Here is a 19,362-nt window from a genome sequence, read left to right as displayed (position 1 = left end):
CCCCAGCCGCACCGCTCCCCAGCACTGACCCCCAGCCGCACCTCTCCCCAGCACTGACCCCCAGCCGCACCGCTCCCCAGCACTGACCCCCAGCCGCACCGCTTCCCGCACTACCCCCAGCCGCACCGCTCCCCAGCACTGACCCCCAGCCGCACCGCTCCCCAGCACTGACCCCCAGCCTCACCTCTCCCCAGCACTGACCCCCAGCCGCACCGCTCCCCAGCACTGACCCCCAGCCTCACCTCTCCCCAGCACTGACCCCCAGCCGCACCGCTCCCCAGCACTGACCCCCAGCCTCACCGCTCCCCAGCACTGACCCCCAGCCGCACCGCTCCCCAGCACTGACCCCCAGCTCACCGCTCCCAGCACTGACCCCCAGCCGCACCTCTCCCCAGCACTGACCCCCCAGCCTCACCTCTCCCCAGCACTGACCCCCAGCCTCACCTCTCCCCAGCACTGACCCCCAGCCGCACCGCTCCCCAGCACTGACCCCCAGCCTCACCTCTCCCCAGCACTGACCCCCAGCCGCACCGCTCCCCAGCACTGACCCCCAGCCGCACCGCTCCCCAGCACTGACCCCCAGCCGCACCGCTCCCCAGCACTGACCCCAGCCTCACCGCTCCCCAGCACTGACCCCCAGCCGCACCTCTCCCCAGCACTGACCCCCAGCCTCACCTCTCCCCAGCACTGACCCCCAGCCGCACCGCTCCCCAGCACTGACCCCCAGCCGCACCGCTCCCCAGCACTGACCCCCAGCCGCACCGCTCCCCAGCACTGACCCCCAGCCGCACCGCTCCCCAGCACTGACCCCCAGCCGCACCTCTCCCCAGCACTGACCCCCAGCCGCACCTCTCCCCAGCACTGACCCCCAGCCGCACCGCTCCCCAGCACTGACCCCCAGCCGCACCTCTCCCCAGCACTGACCCCCAGCCGCACCGCTCCCCAGCACTGACCCCCAGCCGCACCGCTCCCCAGCACTGACCCCCAGCCTCACCTCTCCCCAGCACTGACCCCCAGCCGCACCTCTCCCCAGCACTGACCCCCAGCCGCACCGCTCCCCAGCACTGACCCCCAGCCGCACCGCTCCCCAGCACTGACCCCAGCCGCACCGCTCCCCAGCACTGACCCCCAGCCGCACCGCTCCCCAGCACTGACCCCCAGCCGCACCTCTCCCCAGCACTGACCCCCAGCCGCACCTCTCCCCAGCACTGACCCCCAGCCGCACCGCTCCCCAGCACTGACCCCCAGCCGCACCTCTCCCCAGCACTGACCCCCAGCCGCACCGCTCCCAGCACTGACCCCCAGCCGCACCGCTCCCCAGCACTGACCCCCAGCCTCACCTCTCCCCAGCACTGACCCCAGCCGCACCTCTCCCCAGCACTGACCCCCAGCCGCACCGCTCCCCAGCACTGACCCCCAGCCTCACCTCTCCCCAGCACTGACCCCCAGCCGCACCGCTCCCCAGCACTGACCCCCAGCCGCACCTCTCCCCAGCACTGACCCCCAGCCGCACCGCTCCCCAGCACTGACCCCCAGCCGCACCGCTCCCCAGCACTGACCCCCAGCCGCACCGCTCCCCAGCACTGACCCCCAGCCGCACCGCTCCCCAGCACTGACCCCCAGCCGCACCGCTCCCCAGCACTGACCCCCAGCCGCACCGCTCCCCAGCACTGACCCCCAGCCGCACCGCTCCCCAGCACTGACCCCCAGCCGTACCGCTCCCCAGCACTGACCCCCAGCCGCACCGCTTCCCAGCACTGACCCCCAGCCACAACGCTCCCCAGCACTGACCCCCAGCCGCACCGCTCCCCAGCACTGACCCCCAGCCGCACCTCTCCCCAGCACTGACCCTCAGCCGCACCGCTCCCCAGCACTGACCCCCAGCCGCACCTCTCCCCAGCACTGACCCTCAGCCGCACCTCTCCCCAGCACTGACCCCCAGCCGCACCGCTCCCCAGCACTCACTGCTACTGGGATGTTTTTCACTGAATCTAATTGATCTATAGGACAGAACAGAGAGGCTCCAGGACGTCACAGTGGACTTCATCTCTTCCCCCAGTGGTAAAGTCTGTGTTTGCCTCTGTTTACATTGGTGTCAGGGTCCGTTCCATTGGCTTATCTGTACTGAGAAAAGTCAATGGGATCCATCAGGATACGACAACAGATCCATCAACCCCCCCATCCCGACTCTGGTTATATCTGAAGCCCTGACACCAGTGTGAACCAGGTCCTATATCTGTATCTTTGGCATCTTATTTGGGAACCTCCGGAGTTGCAGGTCATGGGGCGTTCTGATGGAGTGATGGATGGTATTTCTGCATATTGACAGGAGGAATCCTTACTCAGGGCAGCAAGTATTCCCCTTTAATTGTCCCTGTATCACTCCCATCATCCATGTCCCAGAAGCTCACAATCTAATCTCCCTGTGTGGTCTACAATGTATCACTCCCATCATACATGCCCCGGGAACTTATAATCTTGTTTCCCTATGTGGTCTACAATGTATTACTCTCACCATCCATGCCCCAGGAGCTTATAATCTTGTTTCCCTATCTCACACATTGGATCCAATGAGTGGAGGAAAACAGAGAACTTGGTGGAAACCCACGAGAACATGGGCAAACATACAGCCAACATACAGATGTGGCCCCAGGACCCCTGAACTGCCTTGTCACTGACTTCTAATATTCCCAGAATTCCTAGCTCTGATCAGACAGATTAACCCTATGGTAACATCCATACGCTCATAGGTGCCTCCTCACAAATCAGTGGTATCATTCCCGATTCCTGTAACACGAGGCGCCAATGTCCAGCTGCACCCAACACTTCATATATTGCACGATATTACAACATACAGAGGTACAACATCAACAATCGTGTCTTTCGGGTGCTCGGACCCACACTCATGCGTCTTTAATACTGGTTCCTGTGATCACACAACAGGACAGCACCAGAGGAACAGGAGGAACCAGTCGTGTGGTCCATCAGGGCTGCATTCCGTGCCATAGATCCATGGAGGAGCACGTCCTGCTCTTTTGGGAGGATGCGTGGAGTGGTCTATATTGGAGTGCTGGTCCCGAGATGGGGCTCACAATCCTTCCATGTTAGAGGCAGCGCTCATGGAGGCCCCAAGCTGCTGACAGTGGTGTAGCTGAACTTGGAAAAAGAAGCCCCCGTGGCCCCTATATCCTCCTCGGGTTCACGAAAACGCCGGCAAGGCTTGATACAACCAGCAAATGTGGCCAGAAATGCCTTACGAAAGCGCTTGTTCATGAAGCAGTAGATGATTGGGTTGACACAAGCGGACGTGTAAGACAACAAGTGGATGAAGGAAATGGGGGCTCCGGAGAGCATGTTATAGGCGGACTTCTCATCAAAGGCCTTCCAGGTGTTGGCAACATAAACTGGCATCCAACAGATGAAAAACATGGCCACAATGACAATCAGCATGCGGATGACGCGCTTCTTGGCTATGAGCTTGGCTTCGGAATTGTTGATGCGGGCGCGGTCCATCTTGGTGCAGGCGCCTGGAGTCAGGGTGGACATCTCCATAGTGTTACGTTGTTTGTTAACTTGGATGTAGCAGCCATCGCTCTCATCACAGTTGGTGGCAGATGTTGATATGGCGACACTGACGCCATTCTTAATGGCTGTAAGATAGAAGAAACAACACAAGGGTTTTAGGCCCAAATAAGAAAAAAGGTTGGAAAATGTTAGAAGAAACTGGAGGAAGTGGATGAGGAGTCTGTCCAGGCTGCAGGACCAGAAGGGAAGATACGCCATGTCTACACCATCTCCAAGCAAATATCTCCTTAGTACTCGTCTATGGCTGTCCTGTCTGTCACATATGGCCACTGCAGTGTAGTCATCCCTACAACCGGTGGTTAGACTGTCCTGGTAAAACTGCCCCTCACCAATACCCACACTATGACATCACCCGCGGTCCTCAAAGTCAGTCTTACACCTTATGAGAAAATATGGAGGTAACGGGAGATCGAAACCAGGGCCCCTCTATAAATTGAGACTGCTGGATCTGGTGTGTCCATACTGCTGGATCTGGTGCGTCAAGATGGGTGTATCTGCTGCATCCATACTGCTGGATCTGGTGGTCCATACTGGTATTTACACATCATTGGATCTAGTGCTTCCACACTAGCATTTGGTGCATCCACACTGCTGGATCTGTTGTGTCCACACTGATGAATCTCGGGTCTCCATTCTTCTAAATCTTGTGCGTCCATACTGCTGGATCTGGTTTGTCCACAATGCTGGATTTGGTACATCCATACTAACGGATATGGTGCTGGATCCGGTGTGTCAACACTGGTGGATCTGCTGTGTCCACACTGCTGGATCTGTTGCGACCGCACTGATGGATCTGGTATGTCCATAATGCTGGATCTGCTGTGTCCATACTATAGGATCTGCTGTGGATAGGATCTGGTGTGTCCATACTGCTTGATCTGGTGTGTCCATACTGCTTGAGCTGGTGTGTTCACACTGCTGGTTCTAGTGTGTCCATACTGCTGGATCTGGTGAGTCCATACTATAGGGTCTGGTGTGTCCATACTATACGATCAGGTGTGTCCCTACTATAGGATCTGGTGTGTCCATACTGCTGGATCTGGTGTGTCCATACTATAGGATCTGGTGAGTCCATACTATAGGGTCTGGTGTGTCCATACTATACGATCAGGTGTGTCCCTACTATAGGATCTGGTGTGTCCATACTGCTGGATCTGGTGTGTCCATACTATAGGATCTGGTGAGTCCATACTATAGGGTCTGGTGTGTCCATACTATACGATCAGGTGTGTCCATACTGCTGGATCTGGTGTGTCTACACTGCTGGATCTGGTGTGTCCATACTATAGGATCTGCTGTGTCCATACTATAGGATCTGCTGTGTCCATACTGCTTGATCTGGTGTGTGTACACTGCTGGTTCTGGTGTGTCTATAATGTTGGATCTGCTGTGTCCATACTGTAGCAGAACATGTTTGGCTACACATACTATAGGACCTGGTGTGTCCATACTGCTGGATCTGCTGTGTCTATACTATAGGATCTGGTAAGTCCATACTGCTGGATCTGGTGTGTCCATACTATAGGATCTGATGTGTCCATACTGCTGGATCTGCTGAGTCCAAACTATAGGATCGGGTGAGTCCATACTGCTGGATCTGCTGTGTCCATACTACAGTATAGGATCTGGTGTGTCCATACTATAGGATCTGGTGTGTCCATACTGCTGGATCTGGTGTGTCCATACTGCTGGATCTGATCCATCCATACTGCTGGATCTGGTGTGTCCATACTGCTGGATCTGATCCATCCATACTGGTGAATTTGGTGCATCCATACTTCTGGATCTGGTGTGTCTATACTGGTGGATCTGGTGTCTACACTGGTGGATCTGTTGTGTACATATTGCTGCATCTGGTGTATCCAAACTGGTGGATCTGGTGTGTCCATACTATAGGATCTGCTGTGTCCATATGTCACTGCCTGCCCTGTGAGAGATCTGAGAAGATCGGATAGACTTGCAGCACGTGAGTCTATCTGACAGGTCTTTCTGTGTTTCCCTTCCGTTTTTTGTTGTGGGCAGGATCCCACCTCTCCACACGTTCGGCTTGTTAGCTGTGAAGAGACTCTATTGAAGTCCACCTCTTACTGCTGACTTTGCGGTTAATATTTCCTTCTGGAGTTCTATGATAGTTGTTTGTGGATCCTCTACTTCCCGCTCGTCTTAAGCTAAGTCCTCCTGTTTTCCACTTTGTGCGTGTGTTGCTTCTAGGTCTCAGGGAGACGCTGGTCCCTTCACGGTGGAAGGTACCGGCTGTCTCATTCTCTGCTCCCTAAGTTAGGGTTTGCTACAGTGTCAGGAGGGCTTAGGTTCCAGCGTATGAGTTTGTTCACCATCAGGACTTGCTCCTACTGTCAGCAGTCAGGGAGAGGCTCAGGGATTGTCAGGAGGTTACCATTCCCTCCTCCCTAGCTTTGGGGCCTAGTCTGTTTACCTAGTGCTGTTTGTTTTGTTGGTGTTCCCCTTATCCCCACTTACCGTGAAACCATACTGCTGGAACTGGTGTGTCAACACTGCGGGATCTGGTGTGTCCACACTGGTGGATCTAGAGTGTGTCTATACTGGTGGATCTAGAGTGTGTCTATACTGATGGATTTAGAGTGTGTTTACACTGCTAGATCTGGTGTATCCAAACTGGTGGATCTGGTGTGTCAACATTGGAGAATCTGGTAGCCTCATACTAGAGACGATAGGGGTTATACTTCTGTCTGGTGATTTTCTGGAATACCTAAAGTTGTCACCTTGCTATTTCTGCCCAATACTGTCCAGATGAGGTCCCTCAATGCCTGCGGGAAGTAACCCAGGGACTGTAGGATGATCTATTTTACGTATAGCTATCTAATTCTCTACTAATGAAAAGTCAAAAAACAAAACCTTCCGCTCTGTCCCTTCCTAGGACACATGGAGGAGATCTCGGGGTGTGGTACCTTTGGCCTCTTTGTTTAAGTCCATCTCAAACTGAATTCCTCTGTAGAGCTCATGCGAGATGAGTCCGTACGCCACAATCATCACCACTCCGGGAATGAAGAAGAGCACAGTAAGCAGGATGACGTACCTGGAGATGAGACACAGGACACAAGCTGAACATCAGAGCAGATCAAGGGGCCCCATGAAGGGCCACACAACATACAATACAACTATATAAGGGAGACCAGGCATCAATGCTACAATCTTATAATCCATTATGTAGGAAGCCGGAAAACGTCATAGTGATACATCGGTAAACGTCTCACCATGTGCATGCTCCTGAGGTGTGCAAATAACTGGAGCAATGAGAAGATGCAGGTGTTGTAATACTGGGATTATATCACCGCACACAGACGACTGGAAAAACTTTCAGGGGAATATAAAAAAAATAGGTCATTCCAAGCTCAGGGGGAACATGTGGGACAGGAAGAAAGTCTGGAGAGGAAAGAGGGGCCTGGAGGGGGCAGAGGAGTCTGGAGAGGAAAGAGGGGCCTGGAGGGGACAGCGGAGGCGGGAGAGGAAAGAGGGGCCTGGAGGGGACAGAGGAGTCTGGAGAGGAAAGAGGGGCCTGGAGGGGACAGAGGAGTCTGGAGAGGAAAGAGGGGCCTGGAGGGGACAGAGGAGTCTGGGGAGGAAAGAGGGGCCTGGAGGGGACAGAGGAGTCTGGAGAGGAAAGAGGGGCCTGGAGGGGACAGAGGAGTCTGGGGGGAAAGAGGGGCCTGGAGGGGACAGAGGAGTCTGGAGAGGAAAGAGGGGCCTGGAGGGGACAGAGGAGTCTGGAGAGGAAAGAGGGGCCTGGAGGGGACAGAGGAGTCTGGAGAGGAAAGAGGGGCCTGGAGGAGACAGAGGAGTCTGGAGAGGAAAGAGGGGCCTGGAGGGGACAGAGGAGTCTGGGGAGGAAAGAGGGGCCTGGAGGGGACAGAGGAGTCTGGAGAGGAAAGAGGGGCCTGGAGGGGACAGAGGAGTCTGGGGAGGAAAGAGGGGCCTGGAGGGGACAGAGGAGTCTGGAGAGGAAAGAGGGGCCTGGAGGGGACAGAGGAGACTGGAGAGGAAAGAGGGGCCTGGAGGGGACAGCGGAGTCTGGAGAGGAAAGAGGGGCCTGGAGGGGACAGCGGAGTCGGAAGAGGAAAGAGGGGCCTGGAGGGGACAGAGGAGTCTGGAGAGGAAAGAGGGGCCTGGAGGGGACAGAGGAGTCTGGAGAGGAAAGAGGGGCCTGGAGGGGACAGAGAAGTCTGGAGAGGAAAGAGGGGTCTGGAGGGGACAGAGGAGTCTGGAGAGGAAAGAGGGGCCTGGAGGGGACAGAGGAGTCTGGATAGGAAAGAGGGGCCTGGAGGGGACAGAGGAGTCTGGAGAGGAAAGAGGGGCCTTGAGGGGACAGAGGAGTCTGGGGAGGAAAGAGGGGCCTGGAGGAGACAGAGGAGTTATGTGAATGGAAATATAAAAAAGTTATGGCTCAAGGAAGATAGGGAAGAAAAATGAAAATGCAAAAACGAAAAAACAAACAAAAAACATCCAGTAGTGAAAGGGTTAAAGATCCCAGTCTGCCCCGGGGCACATGTATGTGTATGGGGGAGTCGAGAGAGAGAGCTGCTAGCTGTACATGTATGTGGTAGTCAGAAGAGAGAGCTCCTGGCTGTACATGTACAGTATGTGGGAGTCGGGAGAGACCTGCTAGCTGTACATGTATGTGGTAGTCAGAAGAGAGAGCTCCTGGCTGTACATGTACAGTATGTGGGAGTCGGGAGAGACCTGCTAGCTGTACATGTATGTGGTAGTCAGAAGAGAGAGCTCCTGGCTGTACATGTACAGTATGTGGGAGTCGGGAGAGACCTGCTGGCTGTACATGTATGTGGTAGTCAGAAGAGAGAGCTCCTGGCTGTACATGTACAGTATGTGGGAGTCGGGAGAGACCTGCTAGCTGTACATGTATGTGGTAGTCAGAAGAGAGAGCTCCTGGCTGTACATGTACAGTATGTGGGAGTCGGGAGAGACCTGCTAGCTGTACATGTATGTGGTAGTCAGAAGAGAGAGCTCCTGGCTGTACATGTACAGTATGTGGGAGTCGGGAGAGACCTGCTGGCTGTACATGTATGTGGGAGACGGGAGACACACCCCTGGACCAAGACACCCAAATAGCAGAAGTGTCGCTATGACCTTGAGCATTCTCAAACCCCACAGCCTCCACTTGCTTGGACTCCACTCCAATCTTCCATCCTCAGAGATGGTTCCTGTGACGTAGAGGTCAGCAGTTGTTGATGCAGTTCCTCCTCAGTGATCTCTGCCCAGACAATTAGGAGAGGTGCTCTCTCGCATTTGTGGCTGTCGGGGACATTCCTGTTACTGTTTACTAAGAGCTTGTAATCTAGAAGTAAATACCAGATATGATGTCCTTGTGGAGCTTTACGACTTTCTCCACCTAGCGTTCCTGCAGAAGGACATGGAGATCGTTGTCCAATGTCACCCATTATACACCAGGCCGCCCCGCTCATTCCTTTACTGTTTACTTTACTTGGCTCTCGGAAATCACAAAATGAAGGGCCTGACCATGGCAGCGTCCACAGCGCAAAGTCTGGACATGACGGAAACCGTACCAGCCTATCAAGCTCATCACCACCAAGAAGAGCAAGAGATTCTCCATAGGTCATCACCTCCTGAGAAACCTGTGGAGCCGGTGTCATGTGTTCTTCAATGCAGAATAAATGCCCCCCCTATGTAATAAAGCAGCCTTATACTGTGACGAGCGGATAGAGGAGCAGAGGTGGACTATATTGAGGTCACGAGGACGGAAGAAAAATATAGTCTATATATTGGCTCTATACACCACCACAATGGATGTGACATGAAACGGACAAGTTGTGCTTTACCCGCAGACTGTCGGCTTTACCCGCAGACTGTCAGCTTTACCTGCAGACTGTCAGCTTTACCTGCACACTGTCAGCTTTACCTGCAGACTGTCAGCTTTACCTGCAGACTGTCAGCTTTTCCTGCAGACTGTCAGCTGTAATCTGAGGGATTAACATCCACATCTGGTGAACGGTGCAGGAATTACAGCAGTTGCATCTGTGCCTCCCACTTGTTAAGGGACCAAAAGTAATGGGACAGAATAATAATCATAAATCAAACTGTCACTTTTTAATACTTGTTACAAATCCTTTGCCGTCAATTACAGCCTGAAGTCTGGAACGCATAGACCTCACCAGACGCTGGTCTCATCCCTGGTGATGCTCTGCCCGGCCTCTACTGCAACTGTCTTCAGCTCCTGCTTGTTCTTGGGGCATTTTCCCTTCAGTTTTGTCTTCAGCAAGTGAAATGCTCAATCGGATTCAGGTCCGGGGATTGACTCGGCCATTGCAGAACATTCCACTTCTTCCCTTAAACTTTTTGGTTGCTTTTGCAGGATGCTTTGGGTCATTGTCCATCTGCACTGTGAAGCGCCGTCCAGTGAGTTCTGAAGCATTGGGCTGAAGATGAGCAGATAATATTGTCCGAAACCCTTCAGAATTCATCCTGCGGCTTCTGTCAGCAGTCACATCATCAATAAATACAAGAGAAGCAGTTCCATTGGCCGCCATACATGCCCACGCCATGACACTACCACCACCATGCTTCACTGATGAGGTGGTATGCTTAGGATCATGAGCAGCTCCTTACCTTCTCCATACTCTTCTCTTCCCATCGCTCTGGTACAAGTTGATCTTGGTCTCATCTGTCCATAGGATGTTGTTCCAGAACTGTGAAGGCTTTTCTAGATGTCGTTTGGCAAACTCTAATCTGGCCTTCCTGTTTTTGAGGCTCACCAATGGTTTCCATCTTGTGGTGAACCCTCTGTATTCACTCTGGTGAAGTCTTCTCTTGATTGTTGACTTTGACACACATACACCTACCTCCTGGAGAGTGGTCTTGATCTGTCCAACTGTTGTGAAGGGGGTTTTCTTCACCAGGGAAAGAATTCTTGTGTCATCCACCACAGTTGTTTTCCGTGGTCTTCCGGGTCTTTTGGTGTTGCTGAGCTCACCAAGGCGTTCCTTCAGAATGCTCCAAACAGTTGTTTTGGCCAGGCCTAATGTTTTTGCTATCTCTCTGATGGGTTTGTGGTGTTTTTTCAGCCTAATGATGGCTTCACTGATAGTGACCGCTCTTTGGATCTGATCTTGAGAGTTGACAGCAACAGATTCCAAATGCAGATAGCAGACTGGAGATGACCTCTGGACCTTTTATCTGCTCATTGTAATTGGGATAATGAGGGAATAACACACACCGGCCATGGATCAGCCGAGAAGCCAATTGTCCCATTACTTTTGGTCCCATAACAAGTGGGAGGCACAGATGCAAACTGCTGTAATTCCTGCACCGTTCACCTGATTTGGATGTAAATACCTCAGATTACAGCTGACAGTCTGCAGGTAAAGCTGACAGTCTGCAGGTAAAGCTGACAGTCTGCAGGTACAGCTGACAGTCTGCGGGTAGAGCCGACAGTCTGCAGGTAAAGGTGACAGTCTGCAGGTAAAGCTGACAGTCTGCGGGTAAAGCTGACAGTCTGCAGGTACAGCTGACAGTCTGCAGGTAAAGCTGACAGTCTGCAGGTACAGCTGACAGTCTGCAGGTAAAGCTGACAGTCTGCGGGTACAGCTGACAGTCTGCAGGTAAAGCTGACAGTCTGCAGGTAGAGCTGACAGTCTGCAGGTAAAGCTGACAGTCTGCAGGTAAAGATGACAGTCTGCAGGTAAAGCACATCTTGTTTGTTTCATTTCAAATCCACTGTGGTGGTGTATAGAGCCAAAAATGTTAGAATTGTGGCAATGTCCCAATATTTATGGACCTGACTGCAGAGCACGTATGACTGATGAGACGCGCCATGTAACTGTGACCACATGAGGCATGAACTCAATGTCTCCACCCGCTTTCTGCTGCCCACTGACTGACACATGAACCCAACACAGAGAAAAGATGGGGGACATGCTGGATGTCTGCAGGAGTGGAGACAAGGGTTGACACCCAGAACACGTATGTGACGTGACCGCTTACCATGCCTGCTGCACCTGGTCATTGGGCCACTTCAGGCGGCACTGGTAGCCCTCTTGGTTCCCGGCCATGGTGAAGCTCACCAGCTTGTTGTACACAAGGTACGGGATCATTATTACGATGGATAGGATCCAGGTGGCAGCGATGACCTTGTAGGCGTGGGATCGGGTCTGCCAGACACGGGACTTCAAGGGATTGCAAATAGCGCTGTAGCGTTCGATGGCAATGGCCACCAGGTTGAAGGTGGAGACGCTGACGGAGATACCTGTGGGGTGAAGAGAGATGAACAGGGAGGAGGCAGACAGGACCTCACAGTGTCAAGACAATCCATAATATGTATCTCTGAGCACTACTTTATCTCTGAGCTCCACTTTACTTGAGCTCTCCCTTATTATCCCCGAGCTCCAATTTATAATCTCTGAGCTCTAAATTATTATCTCTGAGCACTCTCTTACTATCTCTGAGCACTACTTTATAATCTAAGTTCTCCCTTACTATCTCTGAGCTCTAATTCATCATCTCTGATCTGTAAATTATCTCTGAGCATTCCTTTACTATCTCTGAGCACTACTTTTAATCTGAGCTCTCCCTTATTATCCCTGATCTCCACCTTATCTGAGCTCTCCCTTACTACCTCTGAGCACTACTTTATAATCTGAGCTCTACATTATCATCTATGAGCTCCACCTATTTCTTAGTGCTCCCTTATTATCCATTATTATCCCTGAGTGCCACCATCATCTCTGAGCTCAACCTTATTATTTGAGCTCTCTGTTACTATCTCTGAACTCCACCCTATTATCTCTGAGCTCCACCTTATTATATCTGAGCTCTACCTTATCACCTCTGGGCTCCATCTTATCGTCTCTGAGCTCTACTTCATCATCTCTGAGCTCTTCCTTACTATCTCTGAGCACTACTTTATAATCTGAGCTCTACCTTATTATCGTTAAACTCTACCTTACTATCGCTGAGCTCTGCCTTATTATTTGTGAGTTCCATCTTATTATCCCTGACCGCCACCTTATCTCTGAGCTCTACCTTACTATCTCTAAACTCCACCCTATTATCTCTGAGCTCTACCTTATCTGTCACCGCCAGTTCTGTGAGAAGGTCTGGCAGACGTTTTTCTCTACCTCTTGTATGATGTTCTTTGTTTTGGTTTCACTTTCTCATCTCCTTTCCTTTTGCCAAGTGTCACTTATTTCAACTAATCATCTTCCTTTATAATCCCTCCCATACTGCCTCACTTTGCTGTTTATACTACTTCCTGGATGAGGTGTTCACTGCTGGAGGCTGCTTCTGCTGTTTGTACAGATAAGTCTTTTACTTTATTGTGTTTCCTTGCTGGCTTGATTCTAGGTGATCCTGACTCCGTTCGTATTAAGTGCAGGGAGCCGGTGGTCGTACGTACGCGGGCATGCAATCGTCTACCATACAGACCCTTGCATGTGCATAGCAGTCAGGGAGAGCTCTCGGGGTTTTATAGGACTCACCTATAAGCTCCTTAGTTTGGGATCAAGCCAGTCGCTCGTTTATTTATATGTTCCAGCTATCTGCTAATTTCATCCGTGACATTATCTCTGCTCCACCTTATTATCTCTGAGCTCCATCTTATTATCTCTGAGCTCTATGTCATCTCTGAGTTCTCTCTTACTATCTCTGAGCACTACTTTATAATATGAGCTCTACCTTATTATCTCTAAACTCTACCTTACTATCGCTGAGCTCTGCCTTATTATCTGTCAGCTCCATCTTATTATCTCTGAGCTCCACCTTACTATCTTACTATCTCTGAGCACTACTTCATAATCTGAGCTCTAACTTATTATAAACTCTGAGCTTTTACCTTAAAATTTTTGAGCTCTACCTTATTATTTTTTAGCTCTACCTTATTATCTCTGAGCATTGCCTTATTATCTCTGAGCTGTACTTTATTATCTTAGCTCTACCTTATTATCTCTGAGCTCAATCTTAATATCTTACCTCCACCTTAATATCTCTGAACTCCACCTTAATATCTCTGAACTCCACCTTATTATCACTTTATTATCTCTGAGCTCTACCTTATTATCAATGAGCTCTACCTTATTATCTCTAAGCTCTACCTTATTATCGCTGAGCTCTACCTTATTATCTCTGAGCTCTACCTTATTATCTCTGAGCTCTACTTTATTATCTCTGAGCTCTACCTTATTATCTCTGAGCTCTACCTTATTATCGCTGAGCTCTACCTTATTATCGCTGAGCTCTACCTTATCTACCCAATAATCTCTGACTTCAGCCTCATATTTCTAAGCTCTCCCTTATTATTTCTAAAGGCTCAGTTAGGTGCTGCGAAGAGAAGACGATTGGTGGGAATGGAGCGTTCCTTCCTGACAGTTGGCTGCTCGTTAAGTGTAGGTGAAGCTCTGGACTTACACTCAGCGATCCCCTACACCGTATGATGACTATGGATGGCTGCTGTTATCACTCATCGCCATACAGAGTCATTGCTCCTGGGCAGCAGAGGCTGTTTACACACCGCCAGATTATCGGGTGTTTGTAGGAATGTTCTCTCCCTATAATTATCCTGAACTTCGGTCTGTGTAAATCCAGCTTAAGCTCTAGCTTATTATCTCAGGGCTCTACATTATTATCTCAGGGCTCTGCATTATTATCTCAGGGCTTAGCATTATCATTACAGGGCTCTGCATTATTATCTCAGTGCTCTGCATTATTATCTCAGGGCTCTACATTATTATCTCAGGGCTCTGCATTATTATCTCAGGGCTTAGCATTATCATTACAGGGCTCTGCATTATTATCTCAGTGCTCTGCATTATTATCTCAGCGCTCTGCATTATTATCTCAGGGCTCTGCATTATTATCTCAGGGCTTAGCATTATCATTACAGGGCTCTGCATTATTATCTCAGTGCTCTGCATTATTATCTCAGGGCTCTACATTATTATCTCAGGGCTCTACATTATTATCTCAGGGCTCTACATTATTATCTCAGGGCTTAGCATTATCATTACAGGGCTCTGTATTATTATCTCAGCGCTCTGCATTATTATCTCACTCAGGGCTCTGCGCTATTATCTCAGATCTCTGTATTATCTCAGAGCTCTACATTATCATCTCAGGGATCTGCATTATAATGATAGGGTTCTGCATTATCTCAGAAGTCTGCATTATTATCTCAGCGCTCGGCATTATTATCTCAGAGCTCTACATCATCATCTCAGGGCTCTGCATTATAATGATAGGGTTCTGCATTATCTCAGAAGTCTGCATTATTATCTCAGCGCTCTGCATTATTATCTCAGAGCTCTACATCATCATCTCAGGGCTCTGCATTATAATGATAGGGTTCTGCATTATCTCAGCGCTCTGCATTATTATCTCAGCGCTCTGCATTATTATCTCAGCGCTCTGCATTATTATCTCAGAGCTCTATATCATCATCTCAGGGCTCTGCATTATAATGATAGGGTTCTGCATTATCTCAGAAGTCTGCATTATTATCTCAGCGCTCTGCATTATTATCTCACTCAGGGCTCTGCGCTATTATCTCACTCAGGGCTCTGTATTATTATCTCAGAGCTCTACATTATCATCTCAGTGCTCTACATTATTATCACAGGACTCTACATTATTATCTCAGGGCTCTGCATTATAATGATAGGGTTCTGCATTATCTCAGAAGTCTGCATTATTATCTCAGCGCTCTGCATTATTATCTCACTCAGGGCTCTGCGCTATTATCTCACTCAGGGCTCTGTATTATTATCTCAGAGCTCTACATTATCATCTCAGGGCTCTACATTATTATCACAGGGCTCTACATTATTATCTCAGGGATCTGCATTATCATTATAGGGGTCTGCATTATTATCTCAGGGCTCTGCATTATTATCTCAGGGCTCTGCATTATTATCTCAGGGCTCTGCATTATTATCACAGGGCTCTACATTATCACTAAACAGTGGATGAAGCCTTCTGGCGAAAACAATTGATGGTCGGGGATGCCGGATGTCTGCCTCCCCCCATCTCATATGACCTGATGACAGGTCGTTAAAGGGGATGTTCCATTAAGACAATGGGACAACCCCTTTAAGTCAGGCGCCAGGCTCGCCACTAGAAATGTGTTTTATAAGATTTAACTAGAGGCTGAAAAACCCGTCACCAAGGACGGCGCTCTGCCTCATGGAGATCTGGCTCGGTCCTGCTCCACAGCTGCTCAGCTGTTACAGTGTAGCCAGGGAAGGGCTAAACATAAAGCCCCCGACCACAGTGCGCCATTCATTGTACTACTGCCTCTGACCCGAGGATGACTGCAAGCCTGGCGCCCCCTATAGAATGGCCCCTGTGTCTGATCTAGAGAACCTTCTGTTAGCGGCAAGGCCTGGACTTCAGACTGATACACTGTAACAAACCAGGAGAAGCTTTGTCTAGAGGTAGATACATTGTAACAACCCTTCAGCTGAGGAGGAGCCTCTGGACAGATGTCTATTAGAGGGTTCCAGAGGAGGGCGGGATTCTTACCCATGAAGTACGCGGCGGTCTTACAGATGACCTCCCCGAAGATGAAGTTCCCCAGGAGGTTGGGGATGAGGGTGAAGGGCATGCAGAGCAGGGACACCATGATGTCGCTGACGGCCAGGGACAGCAGGAAGCAGTTGGTGATGGTGCGCAGACGCTTGTTCATCACCAGAACGATGATGATGAGAGTATTCCCGAAGACGCTGAGGAGGAAGATGACACAGTACAGCAGGATCCGCACCCAGTTCAGATCTGAAGGGACAATGAGACCTGACGTAAGGGTTAAGCCAAAAACTGCTATAATCACATGTCTAGTCACATCCAGAGCTGCACTCACTATTCTGCTGTTACATCAGGTCTTATACTCCAGTCACATCCAGAGCTGCAGTCACTATTCTGCTGTTACATCAGGTCTTATACTCCAGTCACATCCAGAGCTGCAGTCACTATTCTGCTGTTACATCAGGTCTTCTACTCAAGTCACATCCAGAGCTGCAGTCGCTATTCTGCTGTTACAGCAGGTATTATACTCCAGTTATATCCAGAGCTGCACTCACTATTCTGTTCTTACATCATGTCTTATACTCCAGCCACATCCAGAGCTGCAGTCACTATTCTGCTGTTGTGTCGGGTCTTATACTCCAGTCACATCCAAAGCTGCAGTCACTGTTCTGCTTTTCCATCATGTCTTATACTTCAGTTACATCCAGAGCAGCAGTCACTATTCTGCTGTTACATCAGGCCTTATACTCCAGTCACATCTAGAGCAGGAGTCACTATTCTGCTGTTACATCAGGCCTTATACTCCAGTCACATCCACAGCTGCACTCACTGTTCTGCTGTTACATCAGGCCTTATACTCCAGTCACATCCAGAGCTTCAGTCACTATTCTGCTGTTACAACATGTTTTATACTCCAGTCACATCCAGAGCTGCACTCACTATTCTGCTGTTACATCAGGCCTTATACCCCAGTAACATCAAAAGCTGCACTCACTGTTCTGCTGTTCCATTGGGTATTATACGCCAGTAACATCCAGAACTGCAGTCACTATTCTGTTGTTCCATCAGGTCTTATACTCCAGTCACCTCCTGACGGACAGCCCCTGACTGACACCTCCTGACTGACAGCCCTTTACTGATACCTCCTGACTGACACCTCCTGACTGACAGCCCCTGACTGATAGCCCCTGACTGACACCTCCTGACTGACAGCCCTTTACTGATACCTCCTGACTGACACCTCCTGACTGACACCTCCTGACTGACAGCCCCTGACTGACACCTCCTGACTGACACCTCCTGACTGACACCTCCTGACTGATAGCCCTTTACTGACACCTCCTGACTGACAGCCCTTTACTGACACCTCCTGACTGACAGCCCTTTACTGATACCTCCTGACTGACAGCCCCTGACTGATAGCCCTTTACTGACACCTCCTGACTGACAGCCCCTGACTGATAGCCCTTTACTGACACCTCCTGACTGACAGCCCCTGACTGATAGCCCTTTACTGACACCTCCTGACTGACACCTCCTGACTGATAGCCCTTTACTGACACCTCCTGACTGACAGCCCTTTACTGATACCTCCTGACTGATAGGCCTTTACTGACACCTCCTGACTGACAGCCCTTTACTGATACCTCCTGACTGATAGGCCTTTACTGACACCTCCTGACTGACAGCCCCTGACTGACACCTCCTGACTGACAGCCCTTTACTGATACCTCCTGACTGATAGCCCTTTACTGACACCTCCTGACTGACAGCCTATGACTGACACCTACTGACTGACAGCCCCTGACAACTCCTGACTGACAGCCCCTGACTGACACCTCCTGACTGACAGCCCAGACTGACAGCCCCTGACTGACACCTCCTGACTGACAGCCCTTTACTGACACCTTCTGACTGACACCTCCTGACTGACTGACAGCCCTTTACTGACACCTCCTGACTGACAGCCCTTTACTGATACCTCCTGACTGATAGCCCTTTACTGATACCTCCTGACTGACAGTCCCTAAATGACACCTCCTGACTGACAGTCCCTAAATGACACCTCCTGACTGATAGCACTTTACTGACACCTCCTGACTGATAGCACTTTACTGACACCTCCTGACTGATAGCACTTTACTGACACCTCCTGACTGACAGCCCCTGACTGATAGCCCTTTACTGACACCTCCTGACTGACAGCCCTTTACTGATACCTCCTGACTGATAGCCCTTTACTGACACCTCCTGACTGACGGCCCTTTACTGATACCTCCTGACTGATAGCCCTTTACTGATACCTCCTGACTGACAGTCCCTAAATGACACCTCCTGACTGATAGCACTTTACTGACACCTCCTGACTGATAGCACTTTACTGACACCTCCTGACTGATAGCACTTTACTGACACCTCCTGACTGATAGCACTTTACTGACACCTCCTGACTGATAGCACTTTACTGACACCTCCTGACTGATAGCACTTTACTGACACCTCCTGACTGATAGCACTTTACTGACACCTCCTGACTGACAGCACTTTACTGACACCTCCTGACTGACAGCTTCTCATGGAGCTAGCCCCTGACCATACTTGTGGTGTATACCCTGGGGGCCCTATTTAGGTTCACTGTTGTTCATTTCCTCCTTTTGGGGCTTGCCCCTGTCCACACTGGTGGCTTATACCCTGGGGGCGATGTTTCGGTTCTCAGTTGCTGTAGTGCCCTGGAGCAGGGGTTCTGTGAAGTCTGGACATTTGTGGACATTTGCCTGTTTCCCCTATGCAAAGAAATAACTTCATTTCACTTGAAAGGGTTAACATGCACCATTTAATACTGTGTAACTGTATTTTATAAGTTGTGATATATATCCTGTTCAGTATCACTGTATTTACATCGCTCTGTGGAAAGGGTTAATAAATACTGAGAGACTTTTGGGACTTTGAAAGAGAAGCTGGTAATTTTCCACAGCTGCCATACGGTTTAAAGAATAGCCTGATTTGGAGGGAAAAATCGAGACGTTGTTTACCACCAAAACCAGACAGACTGTCCTTGTGAATGTCTGGTTTTAGCTCTGTTATGTCTCAAAACTTGTTTCTGTCTGGAAAACCTGCTGTGTTGTACTAGAAGGTTCCAGTCTAAGTAAAACTGTATATAAGGAGAGCAGTCAGAGCCCCTAGTGTGCTGCAGTTAGGAACCAGCGCTTGGAAGAGGGGACTCTGCCAGACTACTGAGTGACCAGAAGAAGACGCTGA

General features: G+C 50.4%; 1 protein-coding gene across 2 annotated transcripts in view; it reads right to left on the bottom strand.

Annotated features, from left to right (window-relative positions):
- Positions 1–2,669: 2,669 nt before the first annotated feature.
- LOC122923127 (cholecystokinin receptor-like) overlaps positions 2,670–19,362 on the bottom strand; it is a 127,830-nt gene continuing 111,137 nt past the window's right edge. For both annotated transcript variants that reach the window (XM_044273851.1, XM_044273850.1), the window contains exons 2-5: positions 16,105–16,353; positions 11,578–11,839; positions 6,513–6,640; positions 2,670–3,650 (exon numbers count right to left, since the gene is read on the bottom strand). In XM_044273851.1, the coding sequence (XP_044129786.1) occupies positions 3,118–3,650; positions 6,513–6,640; positions 11,578–11,839; positions 16,105–16,353 (1,172 nt within the window). In that variant the 3' untranslated portion in view covers positions 2,670–3,117. The remainder of the gene's footprint in view (positions 3,651–6,512; positions 6,641–11,577; positions 11,840–16,104; positions 16,354–19,362) is intronic.

The sequence above is a fragment of the Bufo gargarizans genome, unplaced genomic scaffold, assembly GCF_014858855.1.
Source record: "Bufo gargarizans isolate SCDJY-AF-19 unplaced genomic scaffold, ASM1485885v1 original_scaffold_1224_pilon, whole genome shotgun sequence".
Lineage (NCBI taxonomy): Eukaryota > Metazoa > Chordata > Amphibia > Anura > Bufonidae > Bufo > Bufo gargarizans.
This window is presented reverse-complemented; position numbering and strand designations above follow the sequence as displayed.